This window comes from Paroedura picta, chromosome 14, assembly GCF_049243985.1.
Source record: "Paroedura picta isolate Pp20150507F chromosome 14, Ppicta_v3.0, whole genome shotgun sequence".
Classification (NCBI taxonomy): Eukaryota; Metazoa; Chordata; class Lepidosauria; order Squamata; family Gekkonidae; genus Paroedura; species Paroedura picta.
This window is the reverse complement of record NC_135382.1, coordinates 10,488,241-10,507,687: the sequence shown is the minus strand read 5'-3', so window position 1 is coordinate 10,507,687 and position 19,447 is coordinate 10,488,241. Positions and strand designations below refer to the sequence as shown.

The 19,447-nt window shown below is 45.9% G+C and overlaps 1 protein-coding gene across 4 annotated transcripts in view; it reads left to right on the top strand.

The window, feature by feature from the left end:
- The window catches only part of NRG2 (neuregulin 2), a 194,119-nt gene that overhangs the window by 142,925 nt on the left and 31,747 nt on the right, over nt 1-19,447 (top strand). For 3 of the 4 annotated variants that reach the window (XM_077310089.1, XM_077310088.1, XM_077310087.1), the window contains one exon: nt 8,307-8,365. In XM_077310089.1, coding sequence (XP_077166204.1) covers nt 8,307-8,365 — 59 coding nt within the window. Of the gene's footprint in view, nt 1-7,965; nt 8,043-8,306; nt 8,366-19,447 lie in introns of all 4 variants that reach the window. The other variant, XM_077310090.1, reaches the window with a different exon arrangement.

Genomic DNA, 19,447 nt, shown 5'->3' with positions numbered 1-19,447 from the left:
TGTTGCTTGAAACCTGAGCATTCACAACAGGCATTATTTGTGGCTAGTTCACTGGCTCCAGGTGTGTGAAACAAACAATCTGCCAGAGAAAAAATGATGCTGTTTGAGGAGGAGGAGGAGGAGGAGGAGAAGAAAGAAGGGATGCTGTTTGAGGAGGAGTTTGGGGAGGAGGAGGAGGAGAATGAGAAAGAAGGGATGCTGTTTGAGGAGGAGTTTGGGGAGGAGGAGGAGGAGGAGAAGGAGAAAGAAGGGATGCTGTTTGAGGAGAAGGAGGAGAAGGAGAAAGAAGGGATGCTGTTTGAGGAGGAGTTTGGGGAGGAGGAGAAGGAGAAAGAAGGGATGCTGTTTGAGGAAGAGGAGGAGGAGGAGGAGGAGGAGGAGAATGAGAAAGAAGGGATGCTGTTTGAGGAGGAGTTTGGGGAGGAGGAAGAGGAGAAGGAGAAAGAAGGGATGCTGTTTGAGGAGGAGGAGGAGGAGAAAGAAGGGATGCTGTTTGAGGAGGAGGAGGAGGAGAAAGAAGGGATGCTGTTTGAGGAGGAGGAGGAGGAGAAATAAGGGATGCTGTTTGAGGAGGAGTTTGGGGAGGTGGAGGAGGAGAAGGAGAAAGAAGGGATGCTGTTTGAGGAGGAGGAGGAGGAGGAGAAAGAAGGGATGCTGTTTGAGGAGGAGGAGGAGGAGGAGAAAGAAGGGATGCTGTTTGAGGAGGAGATTGGGGAGGAAGAGGAGGAGAATGAGAAAGAAGGGATGCTGTTTGGGGAGGAGTTTGGGGAGGAGGAGGAGGAGAAGGAGAAAGAAGGGATGCTGTTTGAGGAGAAGGAGGAGGAGGAGAAAGAAGGGATGCTGTTTGAGGAGGAGTTTGGGGAGGAGGAGAAGGAGAAAGAAGGGATGCTGTTTGAGGAGGAGGAGGAGGAGGAGGAGGAGGAGGAGGAGAATGAGAAAGAAGGGATGCTGTTTGAGGAGGAGTTTGGGGAGGAGGAGGAGGAGAAGGAGAAAGAAGGGATGCTGTTTGAGGAGGAGGAGGAGGAGAAAGAAGGGATGCTGTTTGAGGAGGAGTTTGGGGAGGAGGAGGAGGAGAAGGAGAAAGAAGGGATGCTGTTTGAGGAGGAGGAGGAGGAGAAAGAAGGGATGCTGTTTGAGGAGGAGTTTGAGGAGGATGTCAGAGAGAGAGAGAGAGAGAGAGAGAGAGAGAGAGAGAGAGCAGTTGTACAAGTCTGTCTCTGGCTACTGAGGCTGCTCCTGCTGCTGCTGCTTTGGGGCTGAGCCTGCTTTGGGATAAAACTGGCTGCCTGCTCGCTTACCTCCTTGCTCAATATGTTTGTATAGTAAATAATAGTAAACAATAAAGAAACAGTATTCTATGAACACCAAAGTCTCCACTGCTCTCCTCCCCAAAGGAAACTCACTGACCATATAAATGTCTCACTCGCTTTCCTCTGCTTGTGGAAAAGAAATTGCGCAAAACAAAGCAAAACGCAGCACTTGAGAATAGCTTTGATTCCTCCGATGTGCTCATCCCAAACAGACTTGTAAAAATGGTATAAAGCATGGCAGGTTTTACTATTACATCCTATCCTTTCTGCATCTATTTTTTGTTCTTTGGCTTTTCCGCATTTTTAATTTTCATTTCTTTGGGGTTGGGAGGTGCAGGTGGCATCTATATGGGAGTTCACCACTTGGTCACCTCTGATCCTGGCATGTCTTCCCTTATAGTAGTTCTGCAGGCCACCTCTTGGTTTTGGAAGATTCAACAAGGGCGGCCAGTGATTTCTTATCTAAAGCAAAAAGAAAAGTCAATTTCATTATTCTTCCTCAGCCAAAATAACTGAGACACATTTGCACCCAGATTTTAACCCAAGAGATGGCAGAGCCAATGTGGACATTCTTCCCAGCAAAACATCTGCATTTCCAAAGAAAAGAATTTTGGTGACCAGTGCAATTTCTTTGGGCCTCTGCACCTCTAAAAACATTTGAACTGATGTAGATTTCTAGAAGCATCCCCCACACACCTTTCCATCTTTCCTTTTTATTGCTGAGAAGCTCCAAATCTGACAGCTTTTGAAAGAATCTGAGCAAACCTATAGGCAGGAGTATGCTATGGGCCTCACGGTTTCAGAGCTCCGGTTAGAGGGTCTTTACACTGTGCTTTTAGGAGGCTTTCATACATATGCAGCTCGTGGACTGCAAGAATGAAAAAAAGGGGCAATATGTGTGCTCTGTCAGCAACTGAACATAGCTCATTGAGTTTGTGTGCAGACCACAATCAGTGTGCGACGGTCCCCTTAGTCCCATAGCCACCCTGAGCCTGTGGGGGAAGGGAAGGGTATAAATGTAAAATGTAAACATTGATAAATGTAAAAAGAAATAAATATATAAATGCATGTTATTGGGGCACTGTGCTTGCGTGTCCTGCCAAGGTTCGAGAAATGTTTTCAGCAAAGTGAAGCTGTCTGTTGCTTTCAGCGTTCCAACTATCCGTGGGGAAGGGAGCCCTGCAGTTTCTTGTGCAGCACAAGGAACAGTGCCAGCTGTGTGCTCTGCTAATGCCCTGTGGATCCTTAAAATCAGGGGTAGTCAAACTGCGGCCCTCCAGATGTCCATGGACCACAATTCCCAGAAGCCCCTGCCAGCATTCGCTTAAAATGGTTCTCATGCTACAGGCCCTGCAAACCCATAAACCGAGCTCTCCACAACTCCATTCTTGGCATCATTTCATGTTCTGCTTACTATTTAGTAGCACTCCGCTTCCTTGGGGTTCCCCACTCACCCACCCACTCACACACCCACTCACACACATTTATCATATCACTGTTATCTCTACAATTTTACTTTTCAATTCCAGCCAAGCCTGCCCTTCCCGAATTACAGGAAGTGTGTTTGGAACAAAAATGAATGCCCTTCTGATCAAATACAGTTGTGCTTATTTATATTTCTGCTAATTGTTTTTGACTTTGCAACAATACCAGGTACTTCACAATCTCCCCGAGGTGGCTCCCATTTGGGGCACACTGCATGCACATGTCAAGGGGCTGTATTATTTTTAAGATCTCAGTTCACATTCCTAAAGTGAGATTATTATCAGAAATGGGTGGAATTTAGTACTGACTTAGTACTTAGTAAAGGTAAAGGTATCCTCTGTGCAAGCACTGGGTCATGTCTGACCCTTGGGGTGACGCCCTCCAGGGTTTTCATGGCAGACTCAATACGGGGTGGTTTGCCAGTGCCTTCCCCAGTCATTACCGTTTACCCCCCCAGCAAGCTGGGTACTCATTTTACCGACCTCAGAAAGATGGAAGGCTGAGTCAACCTTGAGCCAGCTGCTGGGATCGAACTCCCAGCCTCATGGGCAGAGCTTTCAGACTGCATGTCTACTTCCTTACCACTCTGTACCACAAGAGGCTCTTTAGTATTTAGTACTTTGGTTTGTAGAACCAAAGAATGAGCAAGTGTGACCCATGCTTCTTACCATTACAATCTCGATTAAGGGGAAGTGCCCGTTAAGAAGAACAGGCAGGAACAACACAGCTGGGAATGAGTAGTGCCACGGAGGGCAGGGCTTACGTATCAGGTTGCTATGATTTCTACCCATCAGCACTAGGGAGCTATCCAAAAAGGGATCAGCCCTTAGTACTAGTGAGCACCGGCATTCAAAAAGCCCAGAGAATGATGAGAACTAAGATTAAGTCAAATGCTTCAGAGACAAGATGGGTTTCGAACAGGAATTCGGAAGATTCATGAGTAGAAATTCTTTGGGGTGATTCTCTCAACTGTTTAAGAGTCACTTCTTCATCATGCATGCCAGGTCAATGAATTCCAAAATCATTTGGTTCCTGCTCGTTGATTTACATCTCCATCTTTCTCCTTGGATTTAGGTCACAGGACAGCTCAAGGGGCATCTCCAAGTCTACTAAGAGTAGTGCAGTGCAGCATTAGGACAGGGAAATAGAAACCACTTTGCTGAGCAGCTACTCCATCCCCTAGTTTTGGCTGCCAAATCCCTCCCTGTTTCTGACTCGCATCTCTTATTGCTTTCTTTGAGGCTGTAACATAAAGAGGTCTCAAACGGAAAGCTGGTAATTTGTTTTTAGAGCATGAAGGCTATTATGCACTTGAGGTTTCCTGGATGTTGAACCATTTGAGATACCATCTTTCCTTATGTTTCCACTTGGGCTTATATACATGTAATATAACAGCCACCACATCAGTTTGACAAGAAAGCCAAGGGCCATTCCGCACAACTGCCAATGTAGCTAATTCTGAGCGCTATCGAAAAGCGCTGCAATTGATAGCGTCAGTGCTCGGTAACACACACAGCCATTTTTCTCGGAAAAAAGGCTCTCCCACTAGCGCTGTTCTCGTAACGCACAAGTTTCCAGTCTCGCTGGAATCGCAGCAAAGGAGGCAATATTTTTCCGCACTTCCTCCTGCTCCTGGCCGTCAATCAAACATAGCAGCCAATGAACTGTTGTGTTCGTGCTTCCCTTTAAAAACTGTTTTTTAAAAACCCGAAAACACCTGTAGCAATGTATATTTGTTCATTCAATGTATCAGAAAGACCTTTTTCACTGGCGTAGGAGCTGGCGCTTAATTGTTTACACGCTCTTAAAAAAAAAAATCCCCCCCCCCCCCGGTGCAATTTCTGGTCGAATTTACGGGCAGTGTCGAACAGGGGGCTGTATTATGCTTGGAAACTTTACAGACAATTGTTTGTGGAGGGATTTTATCTGAAGAAGCATCGCTTATTCGTTGCTTCTGCCAGAAGCTCGGGTGCAAAAGGTTTTGCTACCGCTATATTGAGAACGCACATGTCTTTTTTTGGATGTGTTGCAGGTTGTTCTCAAGAGTATAGCAGTTTTTTTTCGGGGGAATCCACTTTTGTGGATTCCCCGAAAAGCGCGACACTGAAGCGATTTTTGAGGGAGTGTTGCAGGAGTGCTGCAGATTGTGTATGACGTCATGTGTAATGTTAAAAGAAATAGCGTTACACAATGGTAAGACTTCAGCAACATTAACGCTGTGCGGAATGGACCCCAATTTTGGTGCTTCACTGAAAAGTGAAAGTTCAGGGCTTTTCCTCTTGACCAGAACTCACACAGCAGAAAAATTTTGCATGCAGCTAAATACAGACACCAAGACTATTATATTCCTTCCAGCTTTGCCCTAGGGATAGATGGTTCAGATAAGCCAAAAAATACTGAAATCAATGTTGAATCAATGTTGATTCAAGTACTTCTCAAACCTATCTGAGACAAATTGCCCATCCCCGTACTTTAAACTGGCCTAATCAGCGGTATCCAAATTGTGATTTTGTGATTCAGCCACAATTTGGTCAGTTTAGAGGAAGGGTCAGAGAAGGGGGAAGAGAATGCATCAAACAGCTGACCTGTCATAATCAGCTGCTTGATGGGCCCTTGAAATGCCTCCCCCCTAGCCTTCTTAGGTGCTGCCTGAGAAAGCGGGGGGTAGGGAGGCAATTCAACAGCATGCCAAGCAGCTGATCATGATCAGATCAGCTGCTTGGTGCATGCTTTAAATGCCTTCTACCCCCCCGCCCCCATTTTTTCAGGCAGCACATACCTATTTTATCCCTGTACACATGTCTACCATATGCAAACTGTAGAAGGGGCCTATACATCTATACAATCTGATCTTTGACAAAAATGATTTTGTGTGCAGATTACCACAGCAAATGGAAATGTGAGAAGTTAATTAATCAAGCAGTAGTGAGAAATCTGACACTGCTAAGCCCTTTCTGCTTTATAGGAGACAGTAATTTGGACCCAGGGCATCATAACTGTAGCTAATTGCATGCCTGACCTCCCAAGATAAAGGGATGTGTCAGGTTCTTAATGAGGTCTGCTCTTGCGTGAGTTATTTGACTACACTGCAGAATAAAGGGCTTAATGGTTTGCGATGCCTGTCAACAGACCCTTCTTTGATTCTTAACCGTGGCAAGACTAATGTTTGCCATAAAGAGTCATTCCAATATGGATCTAATACAAGCCACAAAGAGCCTCTTTTTTTCTTCCTCTTTGTAGTTCTCTATCCAAAACAGGAAGGTTTCCAGCTTCTGGAAAAACCCTACCCAGTTTCTGTTGCGAATGTGGCACTTTCCCTTTCAAAAAGGAGCCAGGGGAAGAGGGGTGGGGGGCTGGCAGCTCCACAGGGCAGGGGTAGTCAAACTGCGGCCCTCCAGATGTCCGTGGGCTACAATTCCCATGAGCCCCTGCCAGCATTCGCAATGCAGGGGCTCATGGGAATTGTAGTCCATGGACATCTGGAGGGCCGCAGTTTGACTACCCCTGCCACAGGGTCTACCTGACTTGGGCATTGGATACAGTGACCATGACCATCTCACAGGTTTTTTCCTGTCACCATCATTGCTGCAGCCCAGGCCCAAGTCCAGTGGCCTCACAACTCTGGCCGCACCCATAGAGACCAGTGGCTCTTCAGAAGAGGAGCCTGCCAGGAACTTCCTCAGTAGGTCAGAGACCCAGTTTGGCCTCTGAAAAGGAGCTCCTGTTCTACCGCCTCTTCCCAAGAATGTGCTGAAGAGCCCGTGTGGATGATCCTACAGCACAGGCTAGCATTGCCCTGACAGACCGAGGCTGAAGTTTAGGGTTGCTCCTGGGCATAGATGGATTAATAGGGGGTGGAGGAACAGGGAGAAACAATGCACAGAGGGATATGGGATGCCTGTCCACAGCAAGTACAGAGGAAGACAGGGAAAATCAAGAAGTCACCACTTTTGCATAGAACTGTTACTGCCACTGCTGTGGAAAGTGGATTAAGTGTAAAAGCATCACCAATTTGGACTGAGTCCTGTTTCTAAAGATACACAAAAATATACCCAACTTTCCCCCTTTCATTAATTTTGTTTTACTGCATTTGTACTCTGTTTTTCCCCTTCCCAATAGGGGCTCAAATTGGCTTACAACATTCTCAGTTTCTGTTTTGTCCTCACAACAACCCTGTGAGGTAGGTTAGGCTGAGTGTGGGGCTCATTTCCTGTACTACATGGCTGTTTTTTCAGATAATTCTTTTTAACATGTCAGAGCCCTTATGCTTAGAAGATATGCCTAATTAAAGGCATTTGATTTTTCCCTTTTGACAAACAGCACACTTTCACCTGTTGCTTGATCTATGGCCAAAGGAGATTGCAGCTGATTTTCTTGGCCATTCCATTCTTTTGCAAGATGATCAAACAAATTATCAGTCTAACTTGTTTTCAGTTGTTCATAGAGCTTTCCCACATTCTTAGTTTTCTTGCTTGTGTGTTCCTGTTGTTTCAGGAAGAATTTATCACCCCCTAGTGGTCAATTCAATATTACATCATGGCGTGTCAGTCATAAAAATCTGCCGTTAAATCTACAGGGAGATATGCTGGATATAAAGCAGTGTAATATTGAATCATCCACCCAAGGGAACAGAACACATGTGGAACAGAACCCACCCCCAATGCAATAGGAACACACAAGCAAGAAAAATGAGAATCTGGAAAAGCCTACTGTCTTGTTAGCTAGTTGATTATACTGATGGTTTGAAATCCAGCATCACACAATCTTAGCATGAAACTGGGAAAACCAGAGCTCATGAGTGCATTATGTGTCATATGGATGAAAAATTGGAATCAGTGCATACCACTGTGCACCCCAGTACTGCCTATCCGAATCATATTAATTGCTGGATATGGGAGAGTAACTGGTATTCCCATTTCTCGTTGGGTGATTTGGCCCTTTAAGCTGACCAGTAACAAGCCTTGGAAAGCATGGCTTCCAGAGTGGTGGGGCGATTGTGATAGACAGCAGTTAGCATTTCCCTTTTTAACCCAGCAAAGATTATACCCAGGTATCTTCCATGGTGCTTTAAATTTTTCTTTAATTCATCGCTGTGCACTTTTATTTCTAACCGTCGCCTCAAGGATGATGCCAGCCTTGTTCTGTGATTTGTCCCCTTTTCCTCCTCCAGATGTCCAAACGGATTCTTCGGACAGAGATGTTTGGAGAAACTGCCTTTGCGATTGTACATGCCAGATCCTAAGCAAAGTATGTTTGAAGATATAAAAATTGCACCATACTCCTTAAAATCTCCTGGGTACAGCACTGGATTTAGAGTGGCATAGCGAGGGTGTTCTTTTGAGTTAATCTCTGGGTTAAGGTTTAGGGCACGCAGGTAAGGGACCAAGGCTGAAAGCTACGGCAGGAGAGCTCAAAAGGGAACCGAGTCGACAACGGAAAGAGCCTCGTTTCGGTCTGTTTGGATGTCATGCTATCTCGTTTCTCTCTTTCTGGTTTTCTTTCTTTCGTTAGGTGTCCGAACGAATTCACAGGGGACCAGTGTCAGAACTTCGCAATGGCCAGCTTCTCCAGTATGTCTCCTTCCACTTCTCTCTTTCTCTGGTTTGTTGTAGCACGCTGTGTGACGACTTTAAAGCTGTTCCCCCCCCTCCCCCAAGCTTTGGAGCCTTCGCTCTCTCGCTATGCATTGAAGGGGTACTGCTCTCCGATCTGATTTGATCACGACATACAGTTCGAGCCGCGTGTATGCTGAGTCAAGTGAATTTGTCAGCCTGAACACTTTTGGGGGGAGGGGGGTTAAGTTTCGGATCCCATGGCGCAATGCAAGGGGACTGGCTTTTCTGTTGGCCAACCAGTGGAGCCGTACGTTTTCTATAAATCTGGTTAAGCATGGGAAGTCTGCACTCGGCCCACAACCTCCTGTGTTTTGGGCCTGACCACATTGCATCCTGAACACAGACTGCAAATTTCAGCAGAGCAGTTAAAGCCATGTTTTAAAAATACAGTATTTCGGAAGGACCAAACATGGTCTCCTCTGCCACCAACTAGCACTGCAGTGTGTCATGCACTGCAGAGCCAGGAGAGGGGTGGCCAAACAGTGGCTCTCCAGATGTCCATGGGCTACAATTCCCATGCTGGCAGGGGCTCGTGGGAATTGTAGCCCATGGACATCTGGAGAGCTGCAGTTTGGCCACCCCTGATGTAGGGGCTAGAGTGTGGAGGCCTTCCATAGCCCATCTGTTCTGGGAAGCAGATAGAAGTAAATCCACAAGTCCCCTTGATCTGGCTTTGGGATCCAGCAGCTCAGCAGTTTTTAGACCCAGGCAGCTCACAGCCTTTGCTTTTCAGAACTTCCTAACCTGATACCGAAGCCAAGGAGAATGCCGATAGGGCACCCTGTCTCCTGTGCACACTTGTGCGATGGCTTCCATGTGGGGTTATGCCTCAAGGTGTGCACATGGAATCCTACATACACGTTCCAGTTGGGTTTCGCTCCTGCAGAGCTGCAGTGTTGGGTGAGCTTTCATCACTGTGCCATTTCTTCCAAAGAATGACCTTTTAGTCGTAGGATGACAGACGTACTGACCAGGCCTTAGGCATCCTGTCCAGAGACTTTTCTAGAACTTTCTGTGATCAAAGAGTGTTTCTTCCTTCCTTCCTCTCCACTTTAATTCTGCATTTCGAAATGGGAAACGACGTGGGCCCGTCTTGGAGGGCGGTTGTGAAGGGAACTGAACTGATATTACAATCCACCCTGAGCCTTTGGCAACGTTGCGGGCTGTAAATATAAATCCATCCAATTAGAAGTAATAATTGAACAATGTGGATAGAACAGCTTTCTGCTTGGGTCTGTCTTTTTTGGATGCTACGGGGGCAATAGAAGCATTTATACTAAACTGTAGTTAGCAGCTCTCGTGGAATGTCCAATTATGATTATTTATTAAGTTTGTATTCCTCCCCTTGCCACAAACAGGCTCAGGGTGGTTCGCAGCATAAAAACAAGCATCAATAAAACTTCAGTAAAACCACAAGCAGTATTAATGCCCCCTCCCCCAACCATCCCTCTATATATTTCTAACCACCATCAGGTTGGTCTGTTGTTGGTCATCCCCTTGGAGAGGGGGAAGAGAGAATGGTATAGAAACAAAAAAGGAGGAGGGGGGAGGGAGGGAGGGAGGGAAAGAGGAAAAGGGAAGGCCCAGCTGGGTTTTAGGCTGCTAGGGTCTCATACCCCACCCCACTTACTTAGCCTTGAAGATTATCTCATGTGATGCTGCAGGTAAAACCTCTGAGGACCTTTGGGTCAATTCACAAGGATAAAGGTAAAGGTAAAGGTATCCCCTGTGCAAGCACCGGGTCATGTCTGACCCTTGGAGTGACGCCCTCTAGCGTTTTCTTGGCAGACTCAATACGGGGTGGTTTGCCAGTGCCTTCCCCAGTCATTACCGTTTACCCCCCAGCAAGCTGGATACTCATTTTACCGACCTCGGAAGGATGGAAGGCTGAGTCGACCTTGAGCCGGCTGCTGGGATCGAACTTCCAGCCTCATGGGCAGACAGCTTCAGACAGCATATCGCTGCCTTACCACTCTGCGCCACAAGAGGCTCTTATTCACAAGGATATTGAAGCCAAATGCCAAGTTTTCAATAGAGTTGGAGAAAATTCACCTTAAAAATTATGTTTAAGCAACCATGTTTAAGTCCACAAGTTTTGGTCAATGCTCTTTTGGGTTCCTTGATTATGCCCTGCAAAAATTAAGGACACTCTTCCTGGTAACATCAGAGCCCTACAGGACATTGGACAGTTCCACAGTTCCACAGGGCTTGTAAGACAGAGCATTGCCTATGATTGAAATTAGCATCTGAGATCCCACTGACCTCCATACCTACCCTCCTAATTATGCCACCTAATTCTATTGAGAGAGAGAGAATCGTTTATTATGCAACCGCAGGCCTTTACAAAGTACAAAAACAACCATACGCAATAAAAGCAGGTCACTGGATAACGGCGCATCCACTGGAATCCGTACAACAGAATAAAATAAAATTATATTATCTGGCAGCCCTTTTCCTTTCCTCTGAGCAAAAGATGGCCTAGGCAAATTGGTACTAGCTTTAATCTTTGGCCTTTAAACCTGTAACATTCTAGATTTTATTTTGTATATTTATATTATCTTATGTTTTTTAATTATACATAATCCTCCCTGAGCCTCCAGGGAAGGGGCAAAGCATAAATACAAGAATACAGCCGCCAGCCTCCTTCCCCCATCTGCTGTCTTTGCCTGTCTCCGAACCCGAGTGCCCTACAAGCACACCTCCCTACCTGGCAGAGGAGGAGGAGATGAACTCCCACTTGCTTGCGGGAGGGGGGTCATAGTGGGGGCATCTGGTTTGGTGGTTTCTCACAGCACCTAGTTGGGTATTGTAGAAAATGGAATGCTGGAATAGATGGGTGCTGAAGTCATGGTTTGCCCGGGATAGCAAAAAAAAACCTGCCCCAGCTCTGGATGGGGCACTTTAAAACATTAGATTCAGGTGGGTCGCCATATTGGTCTGAAGCAACAGAACAGAGTTTGTGTCCAGTGGCCTTGAATCCAGTGGGCTTATAGCTAGAATAAAACTTTGCCGGTCTTAAAGGTCCCACTGGACTCAAATTCTGTTCTACTGAATGTAAATTTGGACTTGTGGGTAATTGTATCTGAAAGGTTGGAAACCACTGCTGTGAAGTTCCGAATGAGCCGTTTGGCTTGGTACAGAAACAGACTGGGAGCCAGTGTACTTTGCAGAGCATTAGTTTGATTTGCTTATAATGATGAATTTGCAGATACTCTTCCCTTTTGGAAATCTACCTTTCTGCCACTTACCCAGCCCCCCCCCCCCACATGTCTCGTCTCATCACATCTGATTTGCTCTTCATTTCTCTCCAAAAAGAAAAGTGCTGGTTTCCGTTACTTTCCTCTAGAGCCTTTCTCTGTAGTTATGGGAAGTTCTCTAATGTAGGAAATTAACACAGAAGAACCATAGACCAAACTTTCTCAACCGGGGTTTTTTGAAACCTTGGCATTGCCTGCCTGTCCAGCAGCCAGCCAATCACCTTCCATCCCCCACCCCTGACCACCCCTCCTCCCTCCACTTCCCTCTGAGGCTTGGAGGCTGCAGATCCCTGTTGCACGAGAACTGCCCATGCCAGAGAGTTCCATAACAGTTGCCTGCAGGCTTTCCACGTCCTGGGGAGGAGGGGGAGGCTGTCCGTAGAGTTCTTCCATAATCTAGTGCCCATTGTATTCCTGAATGCAACGGGCTTGGCCCCTAGATTTCTGTATATTTTAAAAATGTGTTAAACATTTATTGGGTGATATAACCATGTATGGTCATGTCGATTCCCCCCCAAAATGGCCAATGAGGGGGTGAGAAGGGGAGGGGCCCCAGGTGGGTGTGTACATAACTATGCTTCCCAACCAGATTCTGCACGATCATGCCATTTCTGGGGTTTCTCAAAGCCTGAGGAAATTTTCAGGGGTTTCTCAATGGTAAAAAAAGTTGAGAAAGGCTGCCATAGACTGTTGCAAACAATCTTGTGCTCTCTCTGTGTGTGTCTGTGCACACAGGTGTCTACTGGGACCAAGATATTGTTTGCTAAATGGAAATGCAGCCAACTCAGGCTTTTATTTCGTAAAAGGCAATTTTCCTCACCCCTCCAAATCCTTCCGAAGAAGTCCAGCTGAGCTGGCAAGTTTGGTAGGTTTATTCGTTATTTATTCATTTCATTTTTATGCCACCATTCCGCGAGGGCTCAGGGCGACTTACAACATTAATCCAGCAATTGGGCAGTTAAGACACGTTAAAACATTAATTTGTAATCAAAACCAATCTGTCTTAAAAACCCAGGGGCTCACCACCTTCCCTACCAGTGGGAGGGAGAGGGACCAAAGTACTGGGATGGAATTTGCTATATGGTGTCCAGATGTTATTGTCTACGTAGGGAATTCCTTTATTGTTGATATTTCTATGGGCCTCAACTGAGCCCTGCTGGAACAGCTCTGTCTTACAGACCCTGTGGAACTGTTAGAAGTCCCGCAGGGCTCCGATCTCACTTGGGAGAATGTTCCACCAGGTCGGTGCCAGAGCAGTGGAAGCCCTGGTTCCGGTTGAGGCCAGTTCCACTTATCTGGGGCCAGGGATCTTGAGCAGATTTTGCGTGATCAAGCGCAAGTTCCTCTGTTTCACCAGCGTTCTCCCGGATCAGCTGCAGAAAGAGGCAAGGAAAGCCCTGAATTTTTAAAAAGATTTTCCCTGTCTGCTTCTACTGGGAGATATGAGTCAGGAAGAACCACACGGGCTGTATCTGCTGGGCCATTCCAGACATACATCTGAGATGTGAACGGGAAGGGTGTCTACATGTGTTTGCTTTCCCTTCACAGTGTGGCTCCTCTCTCTCTCTCTCTCTCTCTCTCTCTCTCTCTCTCTCTCACACACACACACACACACACACACACACACGTTCTTCTAGTGACTTCAGTTAGACTCAGCCAAGCCATGTATCTTTCTTCTTTGCAACTCTCTGCAGATTTGAGGCCTACTGCACAGTGTTATTCTGCAGACGAAACTGGATGCTGTTGCAGCGTTTCTTTTGTCTCCTGTTTCATCTGCACAACAATCCTGTGCAGTAGGCCTCAAGTCTTTCAATGCAACAACAACCTGTTTGGGAGGCCTTAAATGTTTCTTCTCTACCTCAACCCTGTCCAAAGTATCCCTTTCTGCCTGGGGAGCTGATCTTTATACTCTGCAGGTGAGCTGTAATTCCAGGAGCTCTCCAGGCCTCACCTGGAGGTTCGCTACCCCTGGGTTGGAAATATTCCTGGAGGTTTGGAGGTGGGACTTCAAAATTGTACAATGCCTTAGAGTCCAGCCTTCAAAGGAGCCATTTTTGCCTGCAGTTGGGAGGGAGTGGTGCAGGTGTGTCCCTCCTGGGCTATGGCCAGCCCTTACCAGCAACTGTTTGTATTCTGGGACTCAGACAGGCAGACCAGCATCAGTCCTATGAGTCTGGAAAGTGCAGGAAGATATAAATAAATATTTACAGCCTGAAACTGTAAATAGTGAACAAGTAAATGGCTGGAGAGGCATGGGAACTGACTTGGCTTTTTCCAACCTTGGCCTGGCAAATAAAAAAACAGTATAAAAAACCTAACTAAAGTCAAGACTGCTGTGCACAGAGAGTCTTCCTCTTAGGGTTGCCAGCTTCCTTGTGAGGCTCTCTACCCCACCTCCCTCATCGGGAGTCTGCTAAGGGGAAAGGAAGGGAAGACAATTGGAAAATGCTTTATTCATTCCTTCATTCCTTCATTCCTTCATTCCTTCATTCCTTCATTTATTTATTTATTTATTTATTTATTTATTTATTTATTTATTTATTTAAGATTTCTATACCGCCCATTTCTTTGCAGCTCTGGGCGGTTTACACAAAACATTATAACTTACATGAAACATTATGCAGACTATAACATCAAAACAACTTTCAAAAAACCTCAAAAGATTACAAAACCGTAATTATAATATAATAACAATTAACAGTAACTTGCGCAGAGTCATGCGCAGACGTCTGGTCGGACCAGCAGGTGTTCTGAGTCGGTCGGCCTCAAGCAAATGCCTGGTGGAGGAGCTCCCTCTTGCAGGCCCTGTGGAACAGTGGAAGTTCGGGCAGGGCTCTGATCTCAGGGAGCTTGTTCCATCAGGTGGGGGCCAGGACCAAGAAGGCTTTGAGACACCTGAGGCCTGCTGGGTCACTGTGGCCCATTCCCAGTTCTCTCAGACCTCTCACAGCCCCACAATCCTCACAGGTTGACTATTATGGGGAGACGAAGGGAAAAGGTGTTTGTAAACCGCTTTTAGACTCCTTTGGGTAGGAAACATTCTTCTTCTAAGGAGCAACCATGAAAGAATCATGTGGGCACATAACATTTTATCAACAGTGAAAAAATGGAGACAGAAGGAACAGGGTGGACACCTGTGTACTGTGACTACCCCATGTGTATTAGGGCAGAGGGGCATTTTGGTGTCACAAGAAGGGAAATGATGCAGAACTGGGAAGAATTGGCTGCCATGTAATCTTCCCCTAAGAAGTGTCTCCAGTCTGATTTTCCCTTCACATATCTTAAGATATGGCTCTGGAAAGCTCATCTGTAACCACTATGCCGAAATTCCCAAAGGTCAGTCTTCTCCCACACTCAACGAACATTCCACACCACAGGTTCTTGGCACCCATATCTCCACACCCATGCCCTCATTTGCCACCATACCACCACAACCTCCCACATAACACACACATTCAACCCCATGCCCTTACAGACTGGACAACTCCTCCCCTTCCTCTTCCCACTGCCAAGCTCTACCGCCCGTTGTATTCTTGGATACAACGGGCTTTGCTCCTAGTATAACAATAAAACATGCATTAAATAATTTAATTTAGGTTTTAAAATTAATTAAATTAGATTGAAAGCCATCTCCTCATTATAGTTAAAATCTTTCTGAGGCGGGGGGGGGGGGGGAGGCAGTTTTCTTCATAGAGCACAAATCAATTTAATTTTCGGGTAGGCCGGCCAATGTTTTGTTGGCATTCGTTTCCATATGCCTGGTGGAACTGCTCAGTCTTACAGCCCCTCTGAAATGGTTTTAAATCCTGCAGGGCCCTGATCTCACTAGGCAGAGCATTCCAGCAGGACAGGGCCAAGGCTGAAAAAGCCCTAACCCTGGTCAAGGCCAGTTTTACTTCCATTCTGGAAAAGGTAGTTTTGATGCAGTATACCAAGTCACAAGAGCTTCTTGTGGCACAGAGTGGTAAGGCAGCTGTCTGAAAGCTTTGCCCATGAGGTTGGGAGTTCGATCCCAGCAGCCAGCTCAAGGTTGACTCAGCCTTCCATCCTTCCGAGGTCGGTAAAATGAGTACCCAGCTTGCTGCTGGGGGGTAAACGGTAATGACTGGGGAAGGCACTGGCAAACCACCCCATATTGAGTCTGCCATGAAAACGCTGGAGGGCGTCACCCCAAGGGTCAGACATGACTCGGTGCTTGCACAGGGGATACCTTTACCTTTACCTTTACCAAGTCACATGCAACTTCCAACATTTAAAACTTTTAACCCAGCCGTTCTAGACTTTTTTACTGTTGAGAATCCCCTGAAACATTCTTCAGGCTTCGAGAAACCCCAGAAGTGGCGCAATTGTGCAGAGTATGGTTGGGAAGCAGAGCTGTGGACATGCCCACCCAAGGCCCTTCCCCCTTCCTACCCCCTCCAGGCTCCTCATTGGCCATTTGGGGAGGGTAGGTGAGTTGAATGACCATATATGGTCATATCACCTGATACATATTCAACCAATTTGAAAAGTTTATAAAAATTATTGAACTCCCACCCATTCAGGAAACCTTTCCACTGCCTTCAAGAAACCTTAGGGCTGGAAAGCCCACCACAACCATCTCCAGATCTAACAGGGAAGTTAGCTGAATCAACGCAAACATCTCTGCTTTACAAGGGCAGAGACCATTGCTCTTCAATGATATCTTAACATGGGTGTTCCCATCCATTTCTTTGTACAGCAACTCTTCCATTATCCATCCTGTTTCTATAATGGTCGGTGGATGAAACTGCTTCCACACCAAGCTCTTTCTGTGCCTTGTTTTCCCAACAGCAGAGAGGTTCTTTCTGAGAGCTTTCACAGAACCCGGTTTTCTCCTTTCTTCCCAGGTTTTTCCTGACTCTGCCGTTACTTTCCCCGGACGTGCTTTGGTAAAGCCCGTCTATCCAAAGAAGGCCAGGGGGGAGAGCGGAAGAGAGGGTGTGGGCTTTTATACCTCCCCATCCACACCCACTGCCCTTTCATTTTTGGCTGCCGTCCCATGCCCAGTGGGTGATTTGCCGTTTCATTTTCAAAAATGGCAATAAATCTATTTCCACTGTGTTTGAACATGACAGTGATACATGGACTACCATTTAAAAAAAAATGGCCCCCCATTTTTAATTAATTTTGGAATTAAATTGTGCAGAATAAAGCAGAATAAATAAAGACTAGGAAATACAAATATAAATCAAAATTTAATAAAAGCAGAGTCAACTGAGAAAATAAATTACAGCTGTTTCCTTAGATGCAGCATTTCTATAGTCAACATATAATATCAGCAGATTGGTAGATATCCCAGGTGTAAAATGGATAAAATATGAAAGCGGTAACTGGGGAGATAAAATAATGGAAGAGAAATGAAAAATCTTGTCACGAAGGCAAACACTCTGGAAGAATGAAACTCGTGTTTCATAAAGGGGGGGAAACAGGTTCCCTAAATACAGCCATCTCTTTGGATAACGCTTTTCGTTTGTCAGTCAGTTTCATATATTTTGAGAAGATGGCGATTTTCTGTTCTACCAAATAATTTAGCCATCATATATCTTCTGTGTAATCAGGTGATTTCACTGAGGTGTTTACAGGTGGGAAAGAACTACAAGAGGGGAAAAGAAGGTTCCTCCTCGATCACCTAGGACAGGGGTGGCCAAACTGCGACTCTCCAGCTGTCCATGAACTACAGTTCCCATGACCCCCTGCCAGCTGATAGGGGCTCATAGGACTTGTGGTCCATGGGCAGCTGGAGAGCCACAGTTTGGCTACTCCTGCCCTAGGATATACTTCTATACATCCTTCCCAAATGGAATTATTAGTTTATATCTCCGGATCATATGGGCAGTTGTACCAATTAGAGAATTATAATTCATGCCAAGAAGAGAGTCAGAAGAGACCATCTCTTTTTTACCAATCTCCTAACTCTGTACTGCATGTGTTGTCATATTAACATTTAAAAAAACATAGAAACTATAGTGATCAGTAATTGCTATTCTATATTGGCCTCTGTGCTGTGAGGGTATTTCATATTCTCCTATAAACAGTCACATCCCAGGACAGAGCATTTAAGCATGGGATAGGCATACAAGATCCAGATCAGGGGTAGTCAAACTGCGGCCCTCCAGATGTCCACGGACTACAATTCCCAGAAGCCCCTGCCAGCGAATGCTGGCAGGGGCTGCTGGGAATTGTAGTCCATGGACATCTGGAGGGCCGCAGTTTGACTACCCCTGATCCAGATGGAGAAGCCAGATCGTACAAAAAGTTTATTCTTAATGAAGTCACATCACTTGGCATTTTTGCAACACAAAAGATAAGATGGTAGTCCTACAAGGGCTTTTCTTCATTCTTGTTTTTCTTGCTTGTAAGGTCCTGCTTCTTTGGATAGTGGGGAGGTGTCTGTTTTGCTCATGTTCTCCTCCCTCTGGTGGTCAATTCATTGTTTTATATCATAACATATAAAAAATAAACAGTAGTTCCAATGGCATGCTGGCCCTGTGATTGGCCCTTGGGACCTCTGCTGCTAATCAGAACCTTTCCCTGTCCTCCTCTAAATGACAACCTCTCAAATACTTCAAGAGGGCAGTCATATCCCCTCTCTGCCTTCTCCTCTCCAGGCTAAATGTTCCCATGTCCCTCAGCCCTTCCTCATAGGGGTTGGTCTCCTGGCCCAGATCCTCCCCGCTGCTCTTCCCTATACCCTCTCCATTTTGTCCACATCCTTTTTGAAGTGAGTCCTCTAGAACTGCACACAGGGCTCCAGGTGGGGTCTGACCAATGCGGTTCACAGCAGGACAAGGACATCTTGCAATTTTGACGTGATGCCTCTGTTGTTACAGCTCAAGACTACATTCAGTCTCTTTACCACTGCATGACACTGTCTGCTCATATTTAGCTTACTTGATGATCATCAAGTACCCCAAGATATCATTCACACACACTGCTACCCAGAAGTGTATTTCCCATCTGGTACATATGCTTCTCATTTTTGTGACCCAATAACACTCCCTGACCTTGAATAACTCTTCCCATTGATCCAAGTGGAATGCCCAGATTGTGCTACTAGTTTCCATGTCACTCCAGCTTACAGAACAGTTTGAGTCCAGTGGTACCTTTAAAGACAGGTGTAGTCTGCGGCCCTCCAGGTGTGCTGGCAGGGGCTCATGGGAATTGTAGTCCATGGACATCTGGAGGGCTGCAGTTTGACTACCCCTGCTTTAAGACCAACAAAGTTTTATTCTCATGTGTAAACTTTTGTGTGCATGAGCCACTGGCCTCAAACTTTGTTTTGCTGCTTCAGGCCAAAACAATGACCCACCTGAATCTCACACCAACTAATGAGTACTGTACACATGTCAAACATTTTCTGGATCATTTGGATCTCTTTGCTAGCTATACGAAATCTACAGTCCTTCTTTAATAGCTAATTCATCAGCTGATGCTTGCAGTGTATTATAAGTAAAAGTAAGGTAGTTCGTATGACTGTAATCCAAAGACTTAAGCAGACTTCACACCGGAAAAGAGCAAGAGTCCAGAAGCACCTTAAAGACTAACAAAGCATTCTGCTTCTGTAGTGGCTCACGAAAGCTCCTCCCCGGCCACAAATGTTGTTAGTCTTTCAGGCGCTCCTAGATTTTTGTTCTCTTCTGCTTTGTTCCCAAGTACCTGTGCAGAACAGAACAGACTAACATGGCTCCCCATCTGGATCTGACTCCGCACTGTCTTCCTACCCATTCTGCAGTGTTTGTTGTTTGCTTTAGCCTTTTGA